Source organism: Ictalurus punctatus, chromosome 18 (assembly GCF_001660625.3).
Source record: "Ictalurus punctatus breed USDA103 chromosome 18, Coco_2.0, whole genome shotgun sequence".
NCBI lineage: Eukaryota > Metazoa > Chordata > Actinopteri > Siluriformes > Ictaluridae > Ictalurus > Ictalurus punctatus.
In genome coordinates, this window is record NC_030433.2 from 1,069,209 (window position 1) to 1,092,945 (window position 23,737).

The 23,737-nt window shown below is 42.2% G+C and overlaps 1 protein-coding gene across 1 annotated transcript; it reads right to left on the bottom strand.

Moving 5' to 3' along the window:
- Nucleotides 1–16,346: 16,346 nt before the first annotated feature.
- stbd1 (starch binding domain 1) lies at nucleotides 16,347–21,936 on the bottom strand. The gene is made up of 2 exons (XM_017492834.3): nucleotides 21,522–21,936; nucleotides 16,347–20,262 (listed from the first exon to the last, which is right to left on the bottom strand). Exons 1-2 carry the CDS (start codon nucleotides 21,739–21,741, stop codon nucleotides 18,692–18,694), a joined length of 1,791 nt encoding a protein of 596 aa, XP_017348323.1. The 5' UTR covers nucleotides 21,742–21,936; the 3' UTR covers nucleotides 16,347–18,691.
- Nucleotides 21,937–23,737: the final 1,801 nt, after the last annotated feature.

The following is a 23,737-nucleotide window of genomic DNA, read 5'->3' on the forward strand; positions in this document are numbered from 1 at the left end:
ATATCTGCAGATTAGTTGCGTCAATTGTAGACATATGAAAATACATTTTTTTAAAAGTAATTACTCAAAAGTAGTTTCTTTTCACAAGATGACATGTTTTCTCTCTTTAATTGAAACAGAATTATTACAGTTGCAGTAAAATTTACTCACTCGGTATACGTTTTCCACCACTGGGAATATATTGCAGCCCTATTCACATCCCTCATCTATATTATAAACTTCCCTAACTAGCTGATGCTAATGCTAATACAATACTTCCAAGTTAAATTATATTAACTGCCACTTTTTAGTTAATCAGCCGACTAGAACGTTAAACTTTCACTTTGAAATGCAGAGATATGACTTTCTGTCTCTTTTGAGCAAACATCAGCATGAGACGCCGCATCTGAGAAAATTTCTGAACCCGTGTCCTGACAACTGAAACCTGTATTTGTTGAGTGAAGAATAGTGCTAAAATTACCAAGAGTAACACTACCTTTCGTGTTAAACTATACCTGAGCACAGCCTTTAATGATACCTCTCAGGTAGCCTACAACTAAAGCACACCTAAATGTAGCCTCCAATGATACCTCTGATACTAAAGCACACGTAGCCTCCACTGCTACCCTTCAGACAGGCTCGGCTGGTGTAAATGGGCTATAAATTTTTATAAAATTTATAAAGTTCAGTTTTTGCCATGTACAGTACTTTTATATAATTTGCTGTTAACGAATGGCTTAAAAGGAATTTTAGATGAACTTTTGGTGGAACTGAAAACAACAGCACCATCAGGCAGTCCAAGCAGGATTTTGCGATCGCAGAAATTAACGCGCAAAAATCGAGGGAACTCGGAAGAGCTCGCGATTTTTCAGAATGATCGCAGATATTCCGCAGATTTGGGCCAAGACGTGGCGTCATCACAACGGCCGGATTCACGGGCGGCGAACATGAGTACAGCTAAAAGGTCTCATTTAAGAACAAACATCACTGTGAGAGACCGTGCAGGACAATTTCACGTGATTGCGATTTCACCGATTCAAATAGTCTTCCACAAAAAAGCATTAAAATGTCATCGCACGCTGCAGCGCAAATTTCGAAGAAAAAAAGCCGCAGGAAAAGCAAGCATTTTTGGCCGCAACAATCACGGAGAAACTCCGCGAAATGGAATATGGACTGACCGAAGCCTCTCATGTGAAAACATACTGAATATAGCCTGAACACACACTGCACTTCATGCCTGAGATAGTATACCTGAGCTAGATTACTTTGTGTCAGTTCCCCACTTGTCTGTGTGTGTGTGGTTCCTCAGGGTTCTATTTTAAGGCCTATTCATTTTGCCAAGGAACTGTCTTAAGGACATTAAAATCTGGATTTTGTCCGCACATAATTAATTTTGCTTCCTCCACATAAGAAAACTCTTGTGCATTGTTGTATCTTAAATGTATCTTGTGCATTGTATCCAAAACCATGGGATGGCCTTTAGCACAGAACTGACAAGTAAATAAACGTTGTTGTTAAAGGTCGTTTTTTTTTTCAAATTATTATCCATTACTTTCTTTTCATGACGTGGCAGGTCAGCACCATGTCTCTTTAAAGCTTTCAATAACACACCTGAGTCTGCCAAAAACACAAGTGAAGTATGATAGCAGGTGTGGCTGGAACACACTCGGCACATCAGAACATGTCTGCTGATGACCAAATCACACCCGTCAGTGAATGAGTTCATTTTCCTGGTGTACTTTTCAATCAGATGAGTCATTTGGCACTGATTTATCACTGATTCTTACTGAAGTGAAAAGAAAAAAGATACTTGGTTCAAATCCAGGAGAACAAACATTAAGAAGAAGGTCATCACAACCTTTTTAGGAACGCACATGATGCACACTTTTTGTACTTATCTGCTTGCTTTTGTATTGTAAAGATCTTGTGGAAATAAAGATAGATTTGTGTAACTATGGTAACTGAGATGTCTATTATTAATTCATTATTATTACTGTGTGAATCCATGCTTGTATCATCCTTTTCCATATATATATATATATATATATATATATATATGTACATTTCAGTTCACATTCACTCAGCTCTTTCACTCAAACTGTTATTTGCAATATTCCGCAAGTCATATGTTCAACAGGAAGTTGTGTCATTTGAATTTCCCGAAGATCATGGGAAGAAGAAAAGTAATGTCGCCCACACTGTTTTCTTTAGTTTCAATGATACTTCGAGGTCACTTTGAAAGGACAACCTTGTGACGTAGACTGAAAGTCAATTATTTTACATTTTAAGTCAAAATCACTAGAATGACTTCTCATGTCCTCATGACATCAGCATGGATGCTATTTCAAGTCAAGTCAAGCGGCTTTACAGAGTACAGCTAGTACGGTACACAGTGAAAAGGACCAATGTTCCTCCAGGACCATGGTGCAACAGAAAGCAACACAGGACTACAAAAGACGACAGAACTAAATAAGACCTACACATTTCTACATGAAGTGCCCGAGGAAATGTGTGCAATCAGCACGAGACAGTACAGTAACTATAAAACGGGACGATATGCACAGTGAGAGAGCGTGTAGCTCCGACCGGTACACGGTTCTAGTGTGGAAGTGTCAGATATAACAGGTAGTGCAAAAGAATGACAAGATAATAAAAATGCTGCGAATGTAAACACAGCATACTATGAGATAGTATTCGGGTAAGCTTATACCATACATGGACATAGCACTTGTTGCGGTAGCAGCCAGGCAGAGCGTAAGCTTTAAACTTTGTTACTCGCATGTCAGCTCTGAAAACCTGTGGGATTGATGGCTGAGATGGATTAACACAATGGTTCGCAAACATTTCATATCAGTCCAGCTCCCGCTTTGCTAATCAAACTAATTGTCAGGCCCTCGTTGCTTTCCTTTGAAAAGTGCCGAGCCCCACACGAATTTATGGAGATACTAGAGATCCAGATCCTTTCTGCCTCTGGATGGAGCTCAAATCTTCTCTAATTCCAGACTGCTGGGACTACGGCTGCTCCTAACGCCATACAGACTTCATATAAATCCATAATGAACTTTTTCACACTATCTGTTGTTACCCAGATGAGGACGGGTTCCTTCTGAGTCGGTTCCTCTCAAGGTTTCTTCCTCTTAAAACATCTTAGGGAGTTTTTCCTCTCCACCGTCGCCACTCAGTGTCTTGCTCAGTTGGGATAAATTCGCACCTTTAATATCTGTATACCGTGTTGATATTTCTGTAAAACTGCTTTGAGACAATGTCTATTGTAAAAAGCGCTATACAAATAAAATTGAATTGAATTGAATTGAATTGAATTGAATTGAAAGTAGGACTATATATTTTCTTCATAGCCTGTCACACATGCAGCCGTTTTCCTCAGGTTGTCTAGCTAGCTGGCTAAAATAACAATTACACGGTTTATTAGAATGACAACAAGTCAACAGTCGCAATGTTTGTTGACAACACTCAGGTGTAACCATTATTTTATTCCTTCTACATTTCATCCGATCCGTCTGTTAAAACGGCAGGTTTTTGTAATGTAAAATTATTATTATAATTTTATTGATTTATTATTATTATTATTATTATTTTCAACCTTTATTGTGAAATTGTAACCTATTAATTAAAGTGAAAACCAATCAAATTTTTTTTTTTTTTGGGGTTAATAAAAATGGAAAGTAACCTGGGTGCATAAGCGTGCCCATCTCTAAACTCATGCGTAGTTAAAGCACTTTTAGAATTTATCACAGCGTTCAATCTTTTGGGTCAGACCGAATCAGTTTGGAAGGTCTGGACTTTGAGCGATGTTTTGCCATTCTTCCTCGCAAAAGCATTCGAACTCTATCAGCCGGCCGTGTCCTGTGCACAGCCCTCTTCAGGTCACATCACAGATTTTTGACTGGATTTAGGTCTGGACTCTGGCTGCGCCGATTCCAAAACCTTGTTTTAGTGAAGCCATTCTTTTGTTGATCTGGAGATTTGCTCTGGCTCGTTGTCGTGCTGAAAGGTGAAATTCCTCTTCATCCTCAGTGTTTTAGCAGAAGCCTTATGGTTTTGCACCAAAAATGACTGGTATTTGGAGCTCTTCATGAGTCCCTCCACGCTGATTAAATCCTCGGTTCCAGCTGAAGAAAAACAGCCCCAAAGTGTGATGCTGCCACCACCGCGCTTCACCATGGGGACGGTGGGGTTTTTTTTGTGCCAAACATTTTTTGGAATTATGGCCAAAAAGTTCGACTTTGGTCTCATCGGACCATAACACATTATTCCACATGGTTTTGGGAGATAGGATGTATTTGTTTATTTATTTATTTAGTTAAAAAAAAAAAAGGCCCCCTACTACAGTGCACTTTATTCCTCACACCCTTTATGCCCTCGTTCCATCTCCCTGTGCCTCCCCTGCAGTACTCTTACGCCTCCCGAGCAGGACCCGCCTCACGCTTTGGGAACCCCTGGGTTAACATTTTTTATTATTTTTTAATTCATATGTTCTTAGATTCAGTGTTGAGAAATGATTTAAAAATGGAAAAGCTTTCATTCGATTTATAAGGGCTAAAATGCACCCAGGTCATGGAATTATGCAAGAGCTGGAAGAGTGAGTTGTACATGCTGGTTTCATTGTGTAAGTGTTTGTGTATCATGTTTTGGTCGGAGGAGACATTTTCAGAGCTGTAAGCTATAGAATATCAGAGGTAGTAAGTGCTTTGTTTATGTGTGTGTGTGTGTGTGTGAGAGAGAGAGAGAGTGAAATGTGAATGTATGAGATCACAGCGTGAGCAGGCACACAGCACACATGGGTAACATCAACACAGTACATTCCTCAGTGTATTATGTCACAGTATGGGAGGTTTACTTTGATTATATTACCTTAGAGGCAGGAGTGAAGCGAAGGCTAAATATACAACATTACCTAATCATTCAGGAGAAGACAAAAGTATTTACCCTCCTTCTACAGATCTAGCTCTGCAAAAAAAAAAAGTTCCTTCACTGGGACGTTCCGTGCTGAGAGAAAAAAAAAAAGAGAGTATTTTCAACCTGATTCTGAACCTGTCGGAGCTGAGAATAAATATTACATCTGTGATGAGCAGGGAATAAAATACTTAAGAGTGTTCCAGAGTGTTTTACTCCTCTTACAGTACCACAATAAAGAGTACTTTAACTAATTACTCATCTTTATTTATTTATTAATGAAACGACACGCCATATGAGATTTGATATTTACAGTGCTGTGAGAAAGTATTTGCCCCCGCCCTGCTTTCTTCTGTGTTTGTGTCTCTCTCATACTAAATACTTTCAGATATTAAAACTAAATCTAAGATAAAACAAAGGCAGCATGAGTAAACAGGAAATACAGTTTTTAAATGATGATGTTATTTATTGGAGCAAAATAATTGTCTAATACTGTGGCCTGTGTGAAAATGTATTTGCGCCCGTAGTTACTAATTCCCCAAATCTATGACACTGCACTGATAACGGGGTTCAGCTGGACTAGACGCAACCAGGCCTGATTACTGCGAACCCTGTTCAATCACCTACACTTACATAGAACTTTATCAACAGCATGGAGTGGATTAAAAGTCTTACTCAGTAACACACTATGCCAAAATTGAAAGAAATTCCAGAAATGACGAGGAAGAAGGTGATTGAAAGACATCAGTCTGGGAAGGTTACAAAGCTATTTCAGAGGCTCTGGGACTCTAAAGAACCACAGCGAGAGCCGTCATCTCCAAATGGAAAAACTCGGCACAGTAGTGACCCTTCCCAGAAGTGTCCGTCCTTCCAAAATTCCTCCGAGAGCACAGCGACGACTCATCCAGGAAGTCACAAAGAGCCGAGGACAACATCAAAAGGACCTACAGGCCTCTCTTGCATCAATAAAGGTCACTGTTCATGACTCCACTATCAGAAGGACGTTAAGGCTCATCTGAAATGTGCCAAAACACACCTGGATGTTCCTCAAACCTTTTGGGAGAATGTTCTGTCTATTGATGAGTCGAAAGTGGAACTTCTTGGACGACAGTGGTGCCGTTACATCTGGAGTAAACCAAACACAGAATTCCACAAAAAGATCATCGTACCTACGATCAAGCATGGTGGAGGCAGTGTGATGGTGTGGGGATGCTCTGCTGCTTCAGGGTCTGGACAACTTGCAGTAATTGAGGGAAACATGGATTCTGTTCTCTACCAGAAAATCCTAAAGGAGAATGTCCGGTCTTCAGTCTGTAAGTTGAAACTGAAGCGTAACTGGATTCTGCAGCAAGACAGTGATCCAAATCACAGAGTAAATCCTAGTCCTAGAAGTGAAAGACTGATCTCCAGTTATCAGAAGCGTTTGGTTGCAGTTATTGATGCTAAAGGTGGCACAACCAGGTTTTAAGTTTAAGGGGGCAATTGGTTTTTCACAGCACCGTATATTACATGTTATTTCAGTAAATAATTATAATACATTTCTGCATGCTTGCGTATTTTTGGTTTTGCTCTATTTCTTTAGGCTTCAATGCAATTTAAGAGCAACCCCCCCCCCCAAAAAAAGTCTATTGTATCCTTTTACTATATATAATTAGACGTGTTTAGTTATGCCTCTCACTATGTGTGTGTGGGTGTGACAGTGTCGGATTCATCACTTCCAAGGTGAATCTCAAGGTTTGTGTGTGTTCAGTTGTCTCTCCCTCACTCTCTGGCTCTGTGTATCAACAAATGTCTTGCATTTTAGTCAGTTGCTGGTTAATTTTGCAGTACTCTCAGCTCTTGTAAACACTTGGACTGCACTGTGAATCACAATAGGAGTCAAATCTTACTCGGGTAAGGTATAAATATCTCAATGTGCCAAATAGCTACAGTTTTTGTCATTAAAAAAAAGTTTTCCAACCAGCTAAATGACCCCTCAAGGTCAAAACCGTCTCCTTAATGGAGACACACACAGATCCACGGTTTTCTAGCGTTGAAAAAGAAACTATTCTAGAAAGAACTACTGGAGATGCAGTGAGACAGAAATGTGTGTTTTCGTGTGTAGCCAGGAGAGGGAGTGAAACTCTAAAATATCTCTCATGTTACGCTGTCTCTCACTTACACACACACACACACACACACACACACACACACACACACACACACACACACACACACACACAAAGGCCTATACTGCATGTACTATACTATAACCACAATTCCGAAAAGGAGTCATCTGAAAATCCAATTCACCCTGTACTCTATCGAAAGCACATTACTGACACATTATGTGATGTTTGACTTTGTGAATTTAATTAATTTTTGAAAATATACACTCGTTTCAAATCTGATGACTGCAACACACTAGAAGAAAAGTTGGGACAGTCGACTGTTTAACATCACTGTAAAATCACCTTTTCTTTTAATAACACTTATTAAGCGTTTGGGCGCTGAGTGAAGACGCCAGGTGGTTAAGATCAGCGAGTGGAATTTTCCCCCATTCATCCATCATGCATTTCTTCAGCTGCGGAACTGTACGGGACTTCGTCGCCTTATTTTGTGCTTCATGATGCACCACAGGTTCTCAATGGGAGACGGGTCAGGACTTCAGGGATGCCATGCTCGCACCCGCACTCTCTGCTTACGCAACCATGCGCTTGTAATCCGGGCAGAATGTGGTGTGGTGTTGTCCTGCTCTGGATGGCAGCGTATGTTGCTCCAAAATGTGTACATGTGTACGTAAATACATATCTTTCTGCATTAATGCTGCCCTCACAGATGTGCTAGTTACCCCCATGCCATGGGCACTGACACGCCCGCATACCGTGGGCACTGACACGCCCGCATACCACGACAGACGCTGGATTTTGGACCTGACGCTGATAACAGCTCAGATAGTCCTTTCCCTCTTTGACCCGGAGAACACGACGGCTGTTTTGTTCAAATAACTTTTGTCCAAAAATGTTGACTCGTCTAACCACAAAACGTGATTCCACTGTGCTACTGTACATCTCAGTTGAGACCGAGTCCAGAGAAGTGGGCGGAGCTTCTGGACAGTGTTGATGTATGGCTTGTGCATTGTATAGTAAAGCCTTAACTTGCATCTGTGGATGCAGCGGCGAATGGTGTCGACCGACAAAGCTTTACAAAAGTGTTCCCGAGCCCATGTCTACAGACTCATGACGGTTTTTAAGACGGTGACGTCTGAGGGATCGGAGATCACGCGCATTCAGAAGTGGTTTTCGTCCTCGCCCTTTACACATCGAGATCTGACTGGATTCCTTTAATCTTTTAATTATATTGTGTGCTGTAGAAGGTGAAATACCCAAAATCCTATTTGGCGAGCCTCGACCCGTCCTTGCTCTTGAACGTCTACGCCTTCTTTGGCGGTTCCTTATATACTACGATTAGACGATCGTCTCACCTGTTTCACATCACCTTCTCACATCACCGTTAGTCCTAAACCGCCCCGCCCCAACTTTTTTGGAACGTGTCGCATGCATCAATTTCAAAATAAACGTTTACCTTCAAAAAACTGTGCGCTTGATTAGGTAAAACATCAAATACCTCGTCTTTATACGTTTTTTGTTTAAATACAAGTCAAAGTACATTTACACATCACTCCTCTTTGTTTTTATTAGTGTTCTCCATCCTGTCCCAACGTTTTCGGAATTGGGGTTGTATATGTATGACGGGCTGACACGAAGCAAGCTTTACTGAGCAAAACTACCAGTCCAGTGTTCTGACACAGAGAGAGACTTTGAATCAGAAGACTGTGAGAGACAAACTGTGAACTCATCAGACCTTTCACCTTATTGGATTTTCTGATAAGAACTGATTTAGTTTTAAGGTTGTGTAAACCTGGGTTTCTCCCTGAACCAACATTACTGCACGCAGAAGTCCGTCAGTGTGAATCAGCACAGGAGCATTCAACATGTACTCAACGGCCACATTATTAGATTCACTTTGCATCTCTTTGGCCATCATTTTCTTTTCTTTTCCTTTTTTAAACCATTTTGTCTGTGTTAATGCAAACAGCATACATTTTTGCTAAAGCTGTGTATTTTTTTTATTGGAATTTTAATATTTCACCCTTACTTGCTTTTAGAAATCTATTTTAAACTAGATACACAAAATAGTTCCACTCAGGACCTTAAGGACAGACACGCCCCCATTCAAACTGCAATACTGAATCCCCGTAACGGCGAAGCAGAAAATCACGCGTTGTGTTAATAGGCTTTTATTTTGTATACAAGGTTTCAAAACATTGATTTAAAAAAAAAAAAAATTCTGAAATGTGTATTATTTTCTCAGGTTTAGCCTCTGGGGAAAAAACAGGTACATCTCAAAAAATTTTAATACCGTGGAAACGTTAATTTTCTTCCCCCCCATAATTAAATTCAAAAAGTGGAACTTTCATTTAGTTTAGATTCATTAAACGTAAAGTGAAATAATATCAAGCCTTTTTTTTTTTTTTTTGAATCTCGATGATTACAGCTTACAGCTCATGGAAATCTAAAATCCCAGTATCCTTCATGGACCTGAGTGGTAGGGTTTTATAATTTTCATTTATTTATTTATTTATTTATTTATTTATTTATTTTTAAATCTGACGCTGCATAAAAAATATGAATGCATCAAAAATGTTGTTGTTAATCGTTGACACATCAAAGACTGTAATAAATAGAAAAAAAGTCCGCTTAGCATTTAGTACATGGAAAATAATGACTATTTTTTCTTTTTCTCATAAACAACAACAAAAAATTTTTTTTGTGGCATTATGTAAACAAACCAGCATTTAAACGGTTAATTAATTCTGAGAATGAATGAACGTTTGGCATTATGATGAGAACTGATGCTGGTTTAAAAAAATCAAAAAAATCAAATCAAGTCAGTGAAAGTGGAATTTATTTATTTATTTATTTATTTTTTTAAATATTATTATTTTTTTTTAATAGTAGTTTTATGACAGGTTTGGACATGGACATTTTTGTCCTCTATGGGACTATGTGTAACCTTTTTTAATTGACGCACAAGGGTTAATCATCATAATCATATGATGATGACGACGATGATGATGATGATGATGATGATAATTAACCCTTGTGCATCAATTAAAAAAAAGTTACACATAGTCCCATAGTCAGTGGTGGTCCTTTTCTACTGACACATACTCTAAGGGCTACAGTCAACAATTATAAACCAACACCGCTGCATGATGGGTGAATCTGATTAAAGTGCATCAGTGAAATGATCTGCCTCAGCAAGCGCTATCTGACCCTTTCAGTCACACTACACATATACAATACGACTATACCAATCTCTCATCTAAAAATACTATATTTTATTCATGAAGTCAGTTGCTAGCGTACTTAGTCTCACTTATCAGTGAATATTCCATTCACTCAGGTCTTTTTTGATTTTATAGCAACGCAGTTGTAAAATTTTGATTATTATTAACATTATTTATGTTAAACACACGACCCCTTCACAGGCTTGGGGATTGTAAATACGTTATGAGTGGTGTGACAGATCGCGTTTGTACCATTAAAAGTCCTCCTCCATGAGATGTTCATTTCAGCTGTAGACCACACGATCACAGTGAGTTACACGACATGGCCAAAAGTATGTCGACACCCGACTCTCACACCCTTCTGCGGTTCTTCTCTAAACTGTTGCCACAAAGTTGGAAGGAAGCACACAGTGGTGTAAGATGACTTCGTATGATGTAACATTACAATTTCCCGCCGCTGGAACGGAGAGGCGTAAACCTGTTCCAGCAGGACACTGCCTCGGTACAGAAGGCGAGCTCCGTGAGGACATGGCTTGCGAAGGTTGAAGTGGAAGAACTCGAGCGGCCTGCACAGAGCCGTGACCTCAACCCCACTGAACTCCTTTGGGATGAATTGGAATGTCGACTGCACCCCAGCATGGGTGCCTGAGCTCACTTACGCTCTTATGGCTGAATGGGGCACAAATTCCTACAGCCACTCTCCGAAATCTAGCGGAAAGCCCTCCCAGAAGATCGGAGGTCATTATAACCGCAAACAGGGGACGGAATCTGGAATGCGTCGGTCAGGTGTCCGAATACTTTTGGCCATATAGTGTATTTAAAATAATCCATCTTGGATTTTTATCTAGGAACCTATCCAAGACCGTTATTTTCATTCGTAGTAAATAAACCAGAGTGCGGTTGAAAGCTCGGTTTGGAATGGAGAGGGTGTCAAAGCGTTTGTTCGTTTTTTTTTGGTCTTATTAACTAAATAAGAACTACCGAGGGAAGGACTGTTTATAGCTGATATTATTTAAGTGAGGAACTGACTTGTTTTGTGGATGTACCATTAAATGTTAATGAAAATAAATAAACGGATAAAACGTAGGCGGTGACACGAGCGAAAAGCGTCCTCAAGTTTTATCTGATGATGGCACAGCAATCGATGTTCGGGAGCAAAGAGAACAAAATTGGATGTGCTCTCTGGGTGAGAGCGATGGGATTCTCTCTCTCTCTCTCTCTCTCTCTCTCTCTCTCTCTCTCTCCTCTCAATCACAGTGACACTAATCACGGGTGTCTGTGAGCTCATGAATGTGGAAGAGAGCAGACAGCACTTTCCTGGGAGTGTATTATGCTGTTACGCTGCGATTGACTGGCTTCACTTGTTTCGGAGGAAGCACATGGTTTGGTAGCCGTCGTGATAATATGAGCTGGTGAGTGGCAATTGGCAGGAGACCAAACTGAGGAGGAAAAAAAAGTGTATTATGCATCCATCTTTTATACCGCTTTATCCTTTTCAGGGTCGCGGGGAACCTGGAGTCTATCCCAGGGAGCATGGGGCACGAGGCGGGGTACACCCTGGACAGGGTGCTAATCCATCACAGGGCACAATCACATACACACTCACACACCCATTCACACACTACAGACACTTTAGACACGCCGATCAGCCTACCATGCATGTCTTTGGACTGGGGGAGGAAACTGGAGTACCCGGAGGAAACCCCCGCAGCACGGGGAGAACATGCAAACTCCGCACACACACACACAGGGCCACGGTGGGAATCGAACCCCAACCCTGGAGGTGTGAGGCGAACGTGCTAACCACGTGCTAAGCCACCGTGCTCCCGAGTATTATATGTTTTATTCATTATTTAAATGGTGCACAAATTGCTGTGGTGTACGTGGAATAAAACACTCTGTGACGTGTTTTTATTAGAAAATAATCAACTATGGGGTAGAAATAGCCTCCGCTTCGCTTTGGCTGTATCCCACACTTCTGTCGTGCTTTACTCCGTGTTTAACTGGTCCACTGCCTTTCTAACAAGAGGACAATCGTTTTCCAAGCAGGGCCGAACACAGCGAGTGGGTTCAGAGGATTTCCATGAGACTCGTGCAGCGTGTGACTTGTCACTCACAGCGAGTGATTCAGATGGATCGCTCTGCCGAGGTTTTTGTTACTGTTCTTTAACTGAAGAAAGCAGTCCAGGTACAGGCTTATTTATTTCCATTTATTTTCAATGTTGCAATTTATCTGAAAACCACCAGTATACTGACAAGGTCATTTTCACAAGGTTCATAATAACACAACAGCTTTTCTTGTGTTTCCTGCAGGGTGAGGAGTGAATATCAGAGTGCACAGGCTCGCTCCTTTTCTTTCTTTCTTTCTTTTAAGATATGAAGGATGGCTGGTGCTATCACTTTATGCAGAGAGAGAGAGAGAGCATGCGAGAGAGAGAGAGAGAGAGAGAGAGAGAGAGAGAGAGAGGGAGAGAGGGAACGAGGAAGAGAGAGAGTGAGGGAGCGAGAGAGAGGGAAAGAGTGAGAGAGAGAGGGAGCGAGAGAGCGAGGAAGAGCAAGGGAGAGAGCGAGCGAGAGAGGAGAGAGAGCGAGAGAGTGCGAGAGAGAGCGCGAGAGAGAGCGCGAGAGAGATGTTTTATTAATAGTCACTGAGGCACAGAGGAACATCTTTTAAAGCAAGCGTGTGTGTGCGCGTGTGCGCGTGTGTGTGTTTTGGGTGATAAGCACACAGAAGATATCTTTTCTAGATCTCTGACAAAACAACCCTGTTTATCTGAAACAGCTTTTAATGCAGTAAAAGCAAAGGGGAAAGGTCATGTTTGCATTGCTCACATGTGATTAAACCTCATGACAGACAGTCAGACAGACAGTCAGACAGACAGTCAGAGAGACAGTCAGTCAGTCAGACAGACAGTCAGTCAGACAGACAGTCAGACAGACAGTCAGACGCACACGACGCTATGCTAACATCACAGTTAGCTGAGAATGAAACCCGCTACTGAGGACCTCTAGAACGTTTAATCTTTTGAGATTTGCTCTCAGCTGAACTGAATCTCGCGCTCACTTATTTCGGGCTTTATTCTGGAACACCGGTGCTGCTGCTCAGCTGCTGGTAAACGCTGGAGTGTTTGAAGAGTAGGAATAAGAGCACCATTTAAAAACACAAGCCCATGAGCCATCACACAGGTTATTAACACACTACACGAAAATCAGTGTGTTTGGGTCTCCGTTCGTTTCTTTGCAACAACTGCAGAGTTATCTTTCACTGTCGATGCTTTTATGATGTATACAAGTTACAAGAAAATCATCTCTATTTGATCCCAATTCATAGTTTTTAAATAAATAAATAAGCTGCACTTGATGACGTGTAGACCTCAGAGCTAGAATAAATATTACACTGAAACACAAACCTCCTGCAGGCCAAAACACACGAGATGACGAACATGCTTCGTTCCCCTGATCCTCGCACCCTATCTGATGATCATTTGGCTTTCGTAGTGTCGCCTCGCTGATTTTAGCCTTAACGAAACGCAGATTTTATGGGAATGGAATTATTGCATGTGGTCGGATTTCAAAGCTCGACATTCATTTGGACTCTTCTTGGGTGCACTCCGGAAAGAGGGGTCGGAAAATCCTAGATTCGATCTTGAATCTCGAACCCTGACTTTTACAGCAGCTTCGATGAGCCAGTAGGAGCAGACGTTTTATTTTGTCTTTTATAACAGCTGATTTGGGACATTATTTTACAATTCCTGCATTTACACACTGATTTCATACAACAAACACAGGTCCACCGTAGCGGGCAGTATAAGCCAATATGCTCCATTTTCTTTTGTTTCCACAACTTTGTGTTGTTTTCAGACTAATCTTGGGTCCTGCTTCATCACTGTTTAGATACTGAGCTATCCATCCACCCCTCCCTCTCTCTCTCTCTCTCTCTCTCTCTCTCTCTCTCTCTCCCTCTCGCTCTCCCTCTCGCTCTCCCTCTCTCTCTATTGTTCTGAACTGGTGTCCACTTGTACTTGGCCCATTCGTCTTATTTGAGAAGTGATTAGTGGTCTTGGGTTCTCATCACAAAAAGCAGCTAATTTCAGCATTTTGGACTTAAATAAAAAGTTCACGCGACACATTTTTAGTTACAGGACGCTCTGTTCCACTTTCCTTAAATTGCCCCTGCTTTCTGTACCGTAGGTGAAATGAATCATTTATAGAACCTGGCAGCTTGAGCTTCCTTCCCTTCCAACATCTCCTCACACACACACACACACACACACACACACACACACACACACACACACACACACACACACACACACACACACACACACACACACACACACACACACACACACACACACACACACACACACACACACACACACACACCTACCTTTTACTCACATAAACACAGGAAAAGGGTCGAGAAATCCAAAAGTAAACCTCTTATGCAGTGCGGTTCATGTTCCCCGAGAGACGTTGCCAAAAAGCCGCTCTGCCTTATAACCTATTGAACACACCTGATCCAAATCAGGATTGAATCCCGTCTGTACCGTAGGGCTCGAACACCCAGGATGTGGATTTGGATATTCGACCCATCGAATAAAAAAAAGTTTTGTTAACAAGCGAATAAGAGTTGAAGAAAAGCACACGGGCACGAACGAGTTCACGCCGTCCCTGCCAAGCAGCTAAATACAATAAAGTAAAAACCATTCTTAGAGTAATCCGGTTCAAACACACTTCTAAATGAATACTGGAAGTATTTCCTTCCACTGGGCAGTTTAAACAAGTAAAGCTTTCAAATCAGTCTTCCCCAGCTTTGGAATTGAAGCCAGGACGTGGCAGGCTGAATCCGTGTGCTAATGAGCGGCTGCTAGTAAACAGGGCAAGATTCACCGTTTAACTTGCATCGAGCGGTGCAGTTGGAGCTTGACTATGACTTCTGAAACTAGAAATTTATCTATATATAAAAATCAGAGGAAGCAACTCATCCCATGTGACAGCTGGGGCGGAGCCAAATGTTAATCTTCATTCACAACTGCATACATTTTAAACTCCACCGCGATACTAACAACCTCTTTCGAGTGACCCGATTATAAAAACATTGCTCTTGGACAGATATAAGCTGACGTTCCGCGGATTCGCTTACCTTTTAAGATTGTGGTACCGTGGATTCACAGCCCAAAAGTTATTACACCTAGTAGTCTAAACGGGAACAGCAATAATGTGCTAACGGAGGCCCACTGGGGCACGATTCAGGCTGCCCCACGCTTGCTCTATGAACACTTCCAGTGGAAAAGGAGCAGTTAATGACCGGTCTGCCAGGGTTGCATTTTAACGGCGAATTGGGCCAGTGTTAAAACAAGATCTTGCAAATAATCAGAATTAAAGTCCAACACATTTCTCTTAACAAAGGCAAAGTTTAAGTGCAGACCGTGCGTTTATGGTGTACAGAACCACTCCTACTCTACGTAAGATATATAACAAAGACTGGGCGAGAGAAAGAGGGATTATGGGGTGAATAACATCCAAAACATTGGCACCCTGTCCAGGGTGTACCCCGCCTTGTGCCCGGTGCTCCCTGGGATAGGCTCCAGGATGAAACATCAGAAATCGCACCTTGTTTCCCGTGCAATGGCCTAGAGAAAGAGGTCAAAGGTGTCTCCCTTTTCCAACACCTGAACTCCTTGGGTTGTTTGAAGTCTTGTGTAGTTTTTGAGACCTAGTTGGGATGGAAACCTCTCAACTCTGGCCAGTGTTCTCTCTTCTGAACGGACCTCGCACCCTAGTGAATCTGCTATGTCGAATAGAAAAAAGGCACTCAAATCTACATCTAAAACCCAAACAGGATAAGCTGCTAGACCGTGTGCTGAACGAGTACGTGGTCAACGCTCGGATGCGTATTCCAGGCGTACTCTGAAATAAGCGTGCAGCACGTCACATGTAAGAGCCCCCTGAATTAATCTTGTTTGTTTGAGCCGCATAAAAATGATTATTCGAATACAACGTCTCAAAGTACACAACTGCGTGGTGGGTTTGAAGCGCTAACGTTCATGAGAATAGATTTATTAATATTAATTAAAAATGACCGGACACTGAACAGGAAACCAAGCATGACAAGAAGCATAGCTGAAGTCATTTTATTTTATTGCGTTTAAAACACGTATCGGATGATTACATAAACACACGTATTTATAATATTAAACACAGCGACTAAACACGAACTGCAGCACATCGTGAGTGTTTATAAGGCAAAGTTGTGGTAATAAAATAAATGCATCATTTGTTATATTTTAAAGCCATTGAAGTACAGTGCAAGACTAACATTTTTCACTCGCATTCAAATCGGTAAGCAGCAGGAAGTGCATCAGAAAACACGGCCAAGTCGTTCAGATCATCTCGAATTCACACGGACACTCGGCGGAGCTAGAACGCTCGCTCAGGGACTACCTTTCCGGTTTGAGTACTCGTTAAAAGCCGTTTTAATCGTCTCTCCGGTTCGTATCCACGCTCGTTAAGTGTGCCCGTGTATTTTTGTTTTATTCCTTTATCCTCGGTTCATCCGATACTAACAGAAGTACTAAGGAACTATTGCGCAGACGTGACTTTGAGCTTATCTAGCTAGCAGTGATCTTACATGAAACCAGACAGCAGGCAGAATGTCACTGTGGTGCCAGGTTGCTGAGGAAACCATGAGAAAAGGGATCCGGCTGCGCGTGTCGCTCGCCGCTGATCCGCAGCCTCGATACCGCTCGTTCCCCGACGACAGAAACATCAACGCGGACATGCAGACCTGATTTGCTCACAAGGTTGCGACATGAAGAAAAACTCCAGCACTGAGCAATTTTGTGCAAACGCTGATTAGCATACTCCAGAACTACTGATGCGGCTCGGTTACAAATAAGGATTCGTGATAAGCGTACATACAGAAGAATCTAGTGTTTAAACAGGGGTGGGAAAAGTACTGAGAAATTATACTCGAGTGAAATGATGGATGATGTGTCGAAACCTTACTTAATCTTGCCAAAAACGCACTAAAGTGAAAGTCAGAAAGTTGCCGCTTTTAAATGTCCTCGAGTATTTAAAAGCAACTAACGATTTCCTACGTTCTCATCACGCACCGTATCGCTCCCCACCCCCCCCGGGATTTCGCGCTCACGGAGATGAACGCAAGACGCCGCAATATTCGCACGAGCTCGCAATTTTTCAAAAAAGGTACCGCAAATTTCCCACGGATTCGGGCCAAGACGCATCACGCGAGGTCAACACGACGCGCGTTCAAGCAAAGCGCTCTCCGATTCACGTGCGTTGAACGGGAGGACAGCTAAAAAGGTCTCATTTACCAACAAATATCACTGAGAAAGACCGCGCAGAACAATCTCGTCCAATTGCAATTTGGCCAATTCATGTAGCTTTCCGTTTTATTAAAAAAAACAATCAAAAAAAACCCCCCACAAAAATCTCATCAGATTCCATTGCAAATTTTGAGAAAATTGTTTAAAAAAAACAACCACTATTTACCATTAGCTAGAATCTGATTTGGCCAAAAAAAATGTTACGAGTCTCCCCTGGCATTAACCAAGAAATCAAGCTAACTGAGCCGGTTAACATTAGCAAATTGGCAAAACATTCATCAACAGTCTTCTATTTTTTATTTATTTATTTATTTATTCCCCTTTTTAAATTAGATGGCGTTCATGCCTTTTTGAGAGGCGAAGAGAATTTTGATTTGATACGAGACTTTGCCTAGTTAAATGAATACTGAGGTAGGGCTAGGGGTGCTCATCCTCACGTTCAACACGGCATTCTGGGGGCTGATCCACACCCAGCTGTAGCATTAACCACATTATAGCTATTTAATAGATTCAATCCAGGCCGTCTGATGTCTATACAGCGTACAGCTGACGGCTGGATGAGAGAAGAGACCTCAGAGATTTGTAACTTTGAAGTACTTTGAAGATCTGATCAAACAAAAGGAGCAAAAAGTATGCCCCCCCCCCTCTTGGAAATGTAATTAAGTAAGAGAACAAGTATTCAACTTTGATGACGTCCAAGTAAAGTATAAAGACCTCAAAAATAATACTCAACTATGGAAAGGAAGTACAATTACTCAAGTATTTTCCATCCCTGCATATAATTAATTATTTGGCAAAATTACATTGGATAACAACTAGAACAGACATATCACTGGAAAATAAACCATTTCTCTGAGTAGTGTAGGACACCGAAATATCGTTATTGCTGGTTAAAGAGCCACAGGACAAACGCCGCCAACACGAGCATATCCAAACTGACGTACAAGCTATTCACTGATTGAAGGTGAAAATGTGCATATTGGTATTATTATTATTATTGCTACATTAACAGTATCACAGCCTCATGCATCATATTTATGCTAACATCCGTTTGAAATAATGCACCTGTGATGAATATTATTGCTATATAGAATGTCACTGATATGTTTTTGTTTCACGCGTACCCCCAATTCTTATTGAGAAGAATCTCATCCTCTTGCCCAGTCACTGCAAAATAGCGGTTTTCGCACTCCTCCCAGCGCCGGATCTTTCCCTCCTCTACCAGGATAAACTTCCACTCAACCTGGCTGTCCAATGGGAGACCGATAGTGCAGAACCAAAACCCATTCTCAACACTCCTCAGAGGAACAAAGCTCTCCCAGGACCCCAGCTCCTGCTGGTTCCCAGTTACAGCCAGAATCTGGTTTGGGGAGTGCGTGATGTAGTGCACTCTGAAGCTGACTTGTACAAGCTGGGGCATTGGCAACACCATTCCTACTTTCTTATTCAAAAGATCTCCTTCATTATTAGCCACACCGGTGGTGGTGTCGTGTGGGACGTCTGTCTTGTCTCGGTGTGACGTCGTCTCTTCGGCAGGAAGTCCAGAACCGTCGGTCGCTGGAACCGGAGAATGAGAAACGTCGAGCTTGAGTCCGTAACCAGTCTTACTCGGAGTCGGAGTTAACCAGGGCAGATCTCTGGTGTCTGGTGGTCCAGTGCTAAGCCACTCATTGCTGTCCATAATGGCCTCCATAATGCTGATCTCATTCTTCTTCTGGATCACGTCTGCCGGTGTGACCTCTGTTCTATCTTTGACCGATTCCTTGAGTTGTAGAGGTGCTAATGAATCCCCTTGCAAACCAGGCACAGCAAAGCCCAGGTAGTTCTGCGGTGGATTGGTGAGAATATCGTCCAACGTGCTGCTCAGATGCTGCCGAGTGGCCAAACGGTCATCAACGTTGCCCACCGTTGTCTGCAAGCTATTGAGGCGGTCACCGAAGTCCTGACGGCTTTTGACATCTTTCTTAGGCTGGACTTTCTCCGATGCCAAATTACTCAAGAGATCAGACTGTCCGTCATAGCAGTAGGAGTCAATGTCGTTCATCTGAGGAATACTCCTCTCAAACGCTTTGGTTGCAATCTCAGTGTCTTCCATCTTTGTCTTTTTTTGCAGAGCATCCGAACTTGTGCCGTCAGAAGAAGAAATATCCAACACCGAGTTATTTACAATGATCTCCTCCTCATTGGGTTTGTTGGCAATTTCTTGAGATAAGAGCGTGTTGTCTAACAGATCTTCCACAGACTGGGACTTTTCAACAGGGAGATTTTTAGCTTCCAAAATCTCCTGGGCGCTCTCCGTTTCAGACGGCTCATCCACGTCTACATGCGGTTCCATCTCAGACTCGTCATCGCAGGCGTTCTCCTTCACACTATTCTCAGGCTTTTCTTCAGAGGGTCTGCTACCATTATCCTGATGATCAAACAAATCTGACTGCGCACTAGAACTCTGAACAGTATCACAGCCATCATGCGTGCATTTCATACGATCCTGGAGAGTTCCAGTGGTGTCACCAACATCGGAACCAGTTACAGGTTCAGCAGGAGGTTCTTTCACATCCTCACGGGTGGGTTTTTCCAGGTTTTCCTCTGGAAGGTCTGAAGGTGTTTGTGTATGGTTTTCAGGAGACAGGATAACCGTTTCATGGGAATCAACATCCCAGTCCTCAGAGCCTCCATCATCACTTCCTTTGGAGGGGGGAAAAAAAAAGCAGAGACAGACACATGACCTTTCACAGTGTATAATTATGAGGCGACACAGCAGCCAGATTACCCTAGTTATTCATCACCATTAGAGAATGTATGGATCGTATAAAGTGCAAACACATCATTTTCAAATATTAAACAGCATGCCATAGTAGCTACACTTTCTGCCTGGTGACTTTCCAATGATTTGGGAACTTCTCATTTGGAACATTTATTTAGATTGTGCTGTACAGAGTCCTCTCTGTTTAGAGCGTCGACTCTCTTCCTTGAGATCAGCCTTCCTGCAGGTTTCATTTCCAACCAAAAATCTCTTGTTTGGAGATAAAGTCTTCAGGAAGGTAGACCTCCAGGCACAGGGTTGGTGAGCACTGGTTTGGAGTTTCTGTGCATAATCTTGCTTAGTCTGCATGGGTTTCCTCCAAACAGTAGTTGCAATGGTTACTCTTAATTGCCCCTCGGTGTACAAATGCATGTATGCAAGTGTTTACAGGATAGGCTGCAGTTATGTCAAAGATTCTCTCAATTTTAACTTTAAAAAAAAAAAAATCATCATCATCATTATTATTATTATAATAAAACATTCTTATGATAATAGTATTCATAAATTATGGAGCACATATTTACATGGTGTGCATAAATTAAAACAAATATTTAAAAACCAGCTCAAAATCACTAAGGGGTTTAAAGGAAAAAATATTGATAAAGGGGCTTGGGTTTGCGTCCGAGGTTAAATCCAGGTGGTTAGATGATCACGTGACTGACCCTCGCCTTCAAGGGTGGGTCACATGGTCAGCCTCTTACGTCATCCGGGAAAACCTTTTATTTATGCTTTTTTATTTATTTATTTATTTTATTAATTCTCTGCTTCCGGTCTAGGTCGGATGTTTGGAAATGACGACTTTCTATTAAGTCTGGACATGACTAAACATGAAACTGTAATTAAAGTTAAAAAAAAAAAAAAAAAAAAGCGAGAAACTAACCGATATTAAGGCATGCTCAACAGGTACGACAGTTAAAAAAAAATGATAGGCGACTACATTTTAAGACCCCGATATCATTAGTGACGTCTGTTTTATTCGGGGACATTTTGACAGGGACCACCAGCTGTTGCTTTTTCCGCCATTTACGGTTCGTCCCTCAGCGCGTGAAGCACGCACACGGTGGCATTTCTCCAGGAACCAGCACTACACCTGTTTCTACCCCAATTTCTCTCCAAACTAACACCGTTTCCTCCATTTTACCTGTTGACTTGCTCCAGTCATCTTCATCTCCTTCTCCTCGTCGTCCCGCTGCTTCCTTTTCCGTTTCGCTCGTGTTCTCTTCGCGGCCCCTCTTCCTTCGTTGACCTTTAACGGCTCGGTAAATGAGAAACGCGCCCCACACTGACAGCGAGGCGACAATAATCACCAGTAAGGCGGCCGCGGTCTCGTAGCCCCCGATCACCCCGAAACGGCGGCTCATATCGACGGCCGTGGCTGCAGTCGCTAAACGCTCGTCACGCGCGTCTATTTAATGTGAAGCGCGCGCGTGGCTTCCTTCCACGCGCACTGTTACAGAGCCGAGCTCGCGCTGCAGCGCAGATTAAAACAAATCCGTGTCCGCAGTCAGGTGAGCTCTCTGCCAATGGGCTTCTCTCTGTGGCTCTCTCTCCCTCCCCCTTCTCTCTCTCTCTCTCTCTCTCTCTCTCTCTCTCTCTCTCCCTCTCTCTCTCTCTCCCTCCCCTTTCTCTCTCTCTTTCTCTCTCTTTCTCCCTTTCTCTCTCTCTCTCTCTCTCTCTCTCTCTCTCTCTCTCTCTCTCTCTCTCTCTCTTTCTCCCTCTGCCTTTCTCTCTTTTTTTCTCCCTCCCTCTCTTTCTCCTTTTCTCTCTCTCTTTCTCTCTCTTTCTCCCTCACCCTTCTCTCTCTCTTTTTCTTTCTCTCTCGCTCTTCCTCTCTCTCTCTTTCTCCCTCTCTCTCTCTTTCTTTCTCCCTCCCACTTCTCTCTTTTTCTTTCTCTCTCTCTCTCTCTCTCTCTTTCTCTCTCTTTCTTTCTCCCTCTCTCTTTCTCCCTTTCTCCCTCTCTCTCTCTTTTTCTTTCTCCCTCCCCCTTTCTCCCTCTCTCTTCCTCTCTCTCTTTCTTTCTTTCTCTCTGTCACAGTGTCTGTCCTCCTGGTTCACACTTTTCTCATTTTCACTAACTGCTTTATCCTAGTCGGGGTTGCAGTGGCTCCTGAACCAGAACACCAGGCACAAAAAATGGGGGGAAGATACCAGTTTATCAGGGCACCATGCACACACACTTTCACACTTAAGGGCAAGTTATCATGGACTGCCCACCAAACAAATCCGCATAGTAACTGAGACTGACACTTACCAATATGGACTACTGTACTACTAATCAAAATATAATAAAATAAACCCATTCAGTTGCTAAAGGGGATTATTTCAATTCAATTCAATTAAATTGTATTTGTATAGCGCTTTTTACAATAGACATTGTCTCAAAGCAGCTTTACAGAAATATCAACATGGTATACAGATATTAAAGGTGCGAATTTATCCCAACTGAGCAAGCCACTGAGTGGCGACGGTGGAGAGGAAAAACTCCCTAAGATGTTTTAAGAGGAAGAAACCTTGAGAGGAACCCGACTCAGAAGGAACCCGTCCTCATCTGGGTAACAACAGATAGTGTGTAAAAGTTCATTATGGATTTATCTGAAGTCTGTATGACGTTAGGAGCAGCCGTAGTCCCAGCAGTCTGGAATTAGAGAAGATATGAGCTCCATCCAGAGGCAGAGAGGATCTGGATCTCTAGTATCTCCATAAATTCGTGTGGGGCTCGGCGAAAGGAGAGAGGGAGAAAAAAGATAATTATGACTGCGAAGTAGTAGAACAGAATCTAGTCAGGGTAGGCTTGAGTAAACAAATACGTTTTAAGCCTAGACTTAAACACTGAGACTGTGTCTGAGTCCCGAACACTAATAGGAAGACTGTTCCATAACTGTGGGGCTCTATAAGAGAAAGCTCTTCCCCCTGCTGTAGCCTTCACTATTCGAGGTACCAACAAATAGCCTGCATCTTTTGATCTAAGTAGGCGTGGCAGATCATATAAAACCAAAAGGTCGCTTAGATACTGTGGCGCGAGAGCGTTTAGTGCTTTATAGGTTAATAAAAGTATTTTATAGTTAACGCGAGATTTTACTGGGAGCCAATGCAGTATTGATAATATCGGTGTGATATGGTCGTATCTTCTGGTTCTAGTTAGGACTCTAGCAGCTGCATTCTGGACTAACTGGAGCTTATTTATATTCCTACTGGAACATCCAGACAGTAAGGCATTACAGTAATCTAATCTAGAGGTGACGAATGCATGAACTAGTATTTCCGCATCATGTAGTGACATTATTTATGCCACCATAGATCAAATGGAGTGATCAGAATGCCCGTGATCAGAAAACTCAACCGGCAAAAGAGTAACC